Source organism: Cetorhinus maximus, chromosome 16 (assembly GCF_964194155.1).
Source record: "Cetorhinus maximus chromosome 16, sCetMax3.hap1.1, whole genome shotgun sequence".
In the NCBI taxonomy this organism is placed as follows: domain Eukaryota; kingdom Metazoa; phylum Chordata; class Chondrichthyes; order Lamniformes; family Cetorhinidae; genus Cetorhinus; species Cetorhinus maximus.
In genome coordinates this window covers 8,388,750-8,396,113 of record NC_135894.1, presented here as the reverse complement: position 1 = coordinate 8,396,113, position 7,364 = coordinate 8,388,750, and the positions used below count along the sequence as shown (strand labels likewise).

At 38.2% G+C, this 7,364-nt stretch overlaps 1 protein-coding gene across 1 annotated transcript; it reads right to left on the bottom strand.

Annotated features, from left to right (window-relative positions):
- Window positions 1–1,042: 1,042 nt before the first annotated feature.
- On the bottom strand, window positions 1,043–6,625 carry LOC144691342 (toll-like receptor 8). Its single transcript, XM_078559350.1, has one exon. It carries the CDS (start codon window positions 6,555–6,557, stop codon window positions 3,744–3,746), a length of 2,814 nt encoding a protein of 937 aa, XP_078415476.1. The 5' UTR covers window positions 6,558–6,625; the 3' UTR covers window positions 1,043–3,743.
- Between the last annotated feature and the right edge of the window lie 739 nt (window positions 6,626–7,364).

Sequence of the window (7,364 nt, the reverse complement as noted above, 5' to 3'; positions counted from 1 at the left end):
TTTTGTAAGAAGTGGGTGTGCAGTTACTTTGCCTGTTTTCTCCATGTGGAAGGCTGTGCTGGGCCATTGCTGCGACAGCCGGGATCAGAAGTCCTGGCTGGAAGTTTACAAAAATCTTCAAGGGCAGCGGCAGTGCGAGCAGCATTGACAAAAATCTGAAGTTCTGGACCCGTGAGTCTGCAGCAAAGGAATGGAGCAATCGAGCACATGGTTTCCTTTTTGACACTTCTTGAAGTGCTGATGGTGCCACACTAGGTGCTTGGTTTTCCCTGCCTCTCTGCTGAACCATTCTGATCAGTCAGTATTTTGGCATTCCTACAAGGAACAGGAGCAATGTTTTGCGCCGTAGTCAGCCTTTACTCTTACTGAATGCACCAACTCGATTCTGCACAATAAATGCAGGTGCTCTGGCAACAGATGTCACCGCTTTGCATCTGTAGCTCAGGTGACTCCGACCCTGAAATGACAGTTCCCCGATACATGTGACCAGCTTACTGAGAATGGTGGGTGACACCCTAGCAGATACAGCTAATCATTGTAGCAAGTCTATTTTCACGTGTCAATGAAAGTATGCCTCACTGAGTAGAGTCCTTTCATCACTTAAATGGAAATAATAATCAGGAGAGATGGAAACTGGGCTTCTGACTCACTATCCCCCATTTTACACTATCACACAAAGTCAAAAATCCACCCTGTGGAGTGAAATTAGATAATCAAACGAGTGATCCCAGCACTGTTCCTGTCTGCCATTGCTGTGTTCAGTCAGAACAATGTTTTGAAGATGACTTTCCATGCTGTCCCTTAGGTTACAGCTGTTCTACTTGGAGGTTATACCAATCACCACTTCAATGGATATGCCAATAAGCTGATCCTGGAAACTCTCTTGTAATTACCTCTCATGACTACCAGTGGGCACTGATCATTTTCCATTAGCGTAAAATTGGTGCCATTTATCACATGGAAATGCACTCCAATATCAGAGTCTGACCAGATCTGCTTTATCATCACTAAATTCAAATGAAACTTTGGACATAGTGAAAAGGGCACAAACAGTTTATTAAACCAGCAGCAAGTAAACAAAGCAGCACAGTGGCCTCTACATACAGGAACAGAACACATCTTCAACCAAACAAAAAAAATGAAGTACTTTCAAAAGTGCAACTTCCCCTCATCTTACTGAATAATAGGTAAACTCAATGTAAGTTTAATAGTTGAATTACTATTGTCATGAACATGTAATTATGATATTACAGATATTAAGGACAGCTGTTTTAAAGGCACATTTCTGTTTTCAAACCTTTACATTGAGTTTAAAAACAGCCTTTTTCAAAATGGAAGAGTGGACAGACAACATGGCACCTAACTGTATTTATTCAAACCTCACCAGACTCATAGCTCTAAAGCTGGCTATGAAGAGTCATAAAAAAATGCAAAGACCCCTCCAGGGTGTCCATTGAATTCTAAAAGGTGTGAAAAACCCTTTTACTTTTGAGGGAACAGGGGACAGGAAGGGACTTCAAAGGATCTCAAAATAATTAACTCCTTTGCCTGGTGGAACAATGCTTCATCAAAATTAACAAAGCAGACATTTATAAATTTTGAAACTGTATAAAGTCTGTTGGAGAACAGCCATTTTGTGAGCAGAAACACCAGGAAGAACTCTGAGAAACAACATCAGAGACGATTCTTGGCCAAGAAAAGGAAAGAGGAAAGTATTAAGAAATCAACTGATATTCTGTCAAAAGAGTCCAGGAAATCTGCAAGTGCCATAATCATAGAATTAGTGGGAAATAGGAAACTTTCTCTCTCTACCAAAAATCTGCTGACTTGCTGAATCCACCTGAAAAGGCAAACCTCCGAATAGTCAACTGCAGAAGCCATCGCAGCTGGTAAACTGAACCTCAAGTTTCAACCCCTTCACTTTGGAAAGAAGGAATTCAAGCAAAGGGCCCTCAACAATATTTCACAGAGATTGAAATCTCATCTTTCTGCATCTTTTTAACTTTATGTTCTTTTAATCTTTGTAACGGTATTTTAGTTAATAGCTTTATCACTTTTTACGTAAATAATTTTCAACAGTAGTTTTGTAATAAACTATCCTCTATCTTGTTTAAAACTAAAGCTTGTCTGCTGGCTTAGTTTTAAATTGAATCAATCATAAATTAAAAAGGGGCTACATACAAACTCACAAATTCTTAGGTCATGAGTCACTTTAAGAAAACACCTTTTACTTGGTTGTGACACCATTACATTGTTAGTGATATTGTTTCCTTTATTAATAGCTGTTGAAGGGTGGGGATATGAGCTAGGGATGCTCATATGTATAGACAGTGAAGGCAGGAAAACAACAAAAAGGTATTATAGAAACCCTGCCTTATGGTGATAAAGGTAGATTTTGGATTTTGCTGACTGGCAGAGAGAGGCAGGGTCAGAAATGGACGAGTTCTAGGACATGAAAGAAAGCAATCTTAATGATGATTGGATGTGGGAAAGGAAATTGAGTGTGGCGTCCAGGAGAAAACGCTATACACTGGGTCTCAGCCTGTAATGGTAACTGAGAGATTAATGGAATCAACACTAAAAGCTGCTCTAGATGCCAAATATGATCACTTTAGTTTAGCTGACTTTAAACTGGTGGAAAATATGGCTCACCTAGAATTTCGTGCAGGATAAGTAGTTAAACGGAAAGATGCCATTGATGGGTTGATGGAGAGGGTAGATGGGGAACAACAAACATCACTGGCATACACGTGGGAACTGATTCCGTTCTTCCAAATGATGTCTTTAAGAATTTGCATGTAGGTAATAAAGAGGAGGGTAACAAGGATGTCGCAGATGACAACATGGGCATGTGAGAAGAAGCCGCCTGAGATGAAGTAGTGTCAATGAGGCAACAGGCACAAATTGAACTAGAAGAGAGGTGGAGGGGAGTTTGATGAAGGTGGAATGGATGGCGTAGAGAGATTAAGCAAGGTAAGAAGAGACAGGAATTGTCGTCACACAAGAGTTCATTGCTGTGAGTAAGGCAGAAGCCTGTTTGGTGGGCATATAATGGGGTTTAGTAGGAGCGGTGAGATTGCAATTGTAAAATGACAATGCACTACAGGACTTTAGAAAGAAAGGGAAGATTGTAGGTGGAGCGACATTTGGAAAGGTTGCAGTGTGATTTGAAGAGGGAAGGTCATGGCTGCCATTTTGAAGGATATGAGGATGAAGCTGGAGAAAAGAATCAGGTCGCTGGTGTTACAGTCATGGTACTGAAAAGGAGAAGTTTAGTGTTCAAGATTTTCAATGGGCGACATTGAGGGGTTAGGTGGTAGGTTTAAAGGACAAAATAGGTTTTGAGATGGTGGGAGGGCAGCTGGGAGTGAAACTGTGCAATAAGCAGTAGTGAGTCATCAGGTGGAGAAGTGATTTGGGCAGAGCTGAGAGGGGAATGTCCTAATTTTGAACATGCAGAAAGAAATTCATGAGGCCCTCGCAGTGGTGAAGGCAGGAACTGAAGGAGATAGCTAGAGAAAACAAGTTGACAGCTTATTATCAAGACGAGAAATTGAGACTCGGTCTTGCTCTCCAGGTTGACCTTAGTGCTAAGGTGGTTTTGGAAAGAAACTACGGTTGAGTTTTGGATGGTCAAGCCAGACCTGAGGATGGATAACTAAGCAAGTAAATTGGAGTTTACAGCCTGCCTGTTTAGAGATTGTACATTATGTGGATAAAAGTGAAAAGCGGTTCAATTAGAATTAAGTGAACTCCACAATTGTGTTGTATCTTGATTGATTGTTTGTGGCTATTGTATTTCTTAAGCATTGCCAGAAAAAACCTTCAGAATTTGGGTTTTTAGGCCAATGTAATACAGATCTACTACATAACCTCTTCCTTAACTTCAGATACTTTGAGTTTATTAAAACAGGCTCCAACAGAATCAGCACGATTACATCTTCATTTTCATCCATGAGTCTTTGGTGAGCCATATGAAAGGCTGTTTTGAAAGTTCCTCTCTTGACATAACTCCTTGTAAGCACAAACACAGTCTTTTTGCTCTTATGTATACTTTGAGAAAGATTGTCGACAACAGCCATTCCTAACTCCCAGTCTCTCTCTTCCAAACAGAGGCAAAATTGCCTTTCACCTTTATCTTCCAAATGAACTAATAGTTCATTGACAACCCAGTCTGTCACAGCCAGATTTGAAGTGTCATAAGCAATAAATGCATCATAGGAACAGCTCTGCACTTTAAGAGTGTGATACTGATATCCTTTCAACCTAGAATTGCAAAACCTGTATAAGTACCACACATCCCAGTAAAACAAATGATGGGCCATTGCTATAAAAATAGTGCAAAAAATGATGATGGCAGAAGTCAAACTTAATGAAGCTGCAATGTCATCCATTGTACATGTGTGCTGGTCAAGGAGAATAATGCTCTGTCCTCGACGATCTTCAGGTGATTCACAGGTAACGTCGGTAGCCAATTGAGGAATGTCCAGGTCACAAGTATTAATCCATGCAAGAAATGGTCCGAGTTCACAAGTGCAATAAAAAGGATTCCCGTTTAAAAGTAGTACTTCTAGGGAAAGTGATTCACTTGCTGGAAAAACTGTCTGGTTTAATGTCTTAATTTTGTTATAGCTTAAATCAAGATATTTTATTCTGTTTGCTGATGTGAAGAAGCTTATAGGAATTTGAGAAATTCTATTTCTTCTCAATAAAAGTTTTTGGAGGGACTTGGTGCTATTATATAGTCTATCAGGGGCAATGGTTAATTTATTGTTGCTCAGATCTAAGGTTAGTAGATTCTTCAATAACTGTAGTTTATCCCAATTAACCATGTTTAAATAGTTATTGCTCAAAGACAAATATGACAAATTAGATGGTAAATTTTCATAAATATCATGTGGGATAAGTTGAAGTTTATTGTAAGATAAATCAAGATATTTTAAATTAGTTAGATTTTTAAACAAGCTTATATATCTACCATTCTTGCTATTCCATAAAAAATCCAGGCGATTTCCTTGGAATTTCAAAACTTTCAGGGAGTCACTGTTCAATCCTGACTCTGTCAATGTGAAGATGCCATTGTAGCTTAAGTTTAACACTTTCAAATACTTAAGGTTTTCAATAAAACCCATTTTATGTGTGACACCCTCAACAATAAAATAGTGCTGGTTGTAACTTAAATCCAACACTTCTAGTTGCCACAGTTCTTTAAAAGCATTATCATAAGCTGGATCGAGTCGATTAAAAGAAAGATCTAAGTATTTCAAATTGGGCAAGGATGCAAACTCAGTACCATTTAAAGCTTGCCCAATGGCATTTGCTGACAAATTCAGGCACTTGATGTCCTCAAAGCCTTTAAACTGCTTTGGGGTGATGAAGAAAATATTATTCAAACTCAAATCCAATGTCTTACCATAAGAATGACAAGACAAGTCCACATTTTGTCCAAGGATAGCGTCACCATCAACATTAAGGGATTCATGTGCCAGATTGCTATTTCCAGATAGTAAATATGAATCTTTTAAACTAGATTTTATATAAGGAAGATGTTTCCCTTCATATATAGAACTATAAATAAGATCTCCGTTACCTGATGGAGGTGATATCCTATTCTCTGATAGATTTATTAACTTTAGTGAAGTAATTTGTTTAAAGATCGTTAAGTTTGCTTGTTTAATGAAGTTTGTAGCGAGGTTGAGAATAGTAAGATTGCAAAGTCTGTACAGTGGCTTTAGATCTTGTGAATTGAGTTCCTTGAAAACATAACCTTCAATACGTAATCGTCTCAAGGAGACTAATTTGGAAAAGTTTCTTGAAAGGCTGATCTCTTTTGGATAAGCTGCTATTTTATAGTTGAACGACAAATCAAGTTCTTCTAACCTGGATAAGTAGTTTAAAAAGTCTGCAGTAGCAATTTCATCAGTCAAGAAATTAAGTTGAAGTTGCAGAACCTTCAAGCTGGTACAGTTCTGAAACCAGCTGCTTTGTATTTTACGAAGGCTGTTGCTGGAAAGATTTAATACCTGTAAATTTTGAAGCTTTTGGAAAGCGTAAGGATGTATGTGAATGGAGCTGTCTCCAGGGCAGGGTTCACATGGGTAAGGAGCATTGTAACATCTGGGGCAGTTTCCAGTTAGATCAAGGAATTCCAGATCAATCAGATGATGAAAATCGTCTTGGTTAATAGTTTGAATTCTATTTCTACGGAGACATAATGAACTTAAAGTTTCTGGCAGATTTCGAGGAACAGAAGTTAAATTATTTGAGCCAAGTGTGAGAATCTTCAGTTTGCTGCCACTTGAAAATGCCCCATCATCTATATGGTTGGGCATGTTGCAGGGGTTCTGATGGTAACAGTTTCCTGACAAGAGAAGTGTTTCTAAGTTTGACAGGTTTGGTAGATTCTCTTTTGTTATATTAAGAATCTTATTGCCATTAAAGCTGAGCAATTGCAAACTTGATGGCAGTTTCTTAGGAATTCGGCAGAGATGGTTTTCATTCAGGTATAATTCTTGTAGTTTTATCAGGGAGGAGAAGCTGTCTTCTGCAATAATCATGTTCTTCCCAGGCAAAACATTCCAACTCAAATCTACTTTGGTTAGGTTTTGTAACTTGGAGAAGGAGTAATTGGAAATGTTTGTGATCTGATTATTTGCTAGATTTAAACTGGTTGCATTCGAAGGAATGTTTACTGGGACGCTGCGAAGCTGATGGCTTCTACAGTCTAATTGGATAGAGGAGCCATTGTTCCGTATACTCACATCACATGGGAGGCTTCTGGGAATCCAGCTGGCCGTGAGCAGTTTTGCAACAAAGTTGAGCAGAAAGAGGAAGAACAGTAAATTCGGTGCTGACGCTGATGTTTCTTTTGCCTAAAAAAAAATTCACATCAATTGAAAAGGGAAGTTGGTGTTATTTAATCACTTACTATATTTAAATACAATAGTTTTTGATTAAAATGCCCTCTCCTTGCAATTTCATTGCACAGAAATTCTAGATGTAGAGCTCCATTAAAGAGAAATACCTGGCTTCAGAAAGCTTACTGTGCTCTTTCCATAAATAGATATTCCGATGTATCACTGCATCATTTTAATATTAATTTATATATTTTAAAGTTAGTGAATTTGTCACCAAATAATGATTCCACAGTGCACATTGGTACTTCATATTTCACAGAAACTAATTCACTTGCATATTTCAAATTCATTACTTTATCAGTGAGGATAGCCATGAATACACATCAGTAAAACATTAATTAATGATAGCTTATTAAAAATTCTCTCTACATTGTCTACCTATATTTTCCATATTTGTTTTGCCAGCACAGCAAGCTATTTAACAAAAGGTCGAAAGCAGCTACTAAT

Bases quoted from the DNA above. Each gene is read 5' to 3' on its own strand.
- LOC144691342 (XM_078559350.1), bottom strand. From the start codon at position 6,557: ATGATTATTGCAGAAGACAGCTTCTCCTCCCTGATAAAACTACAAGAA.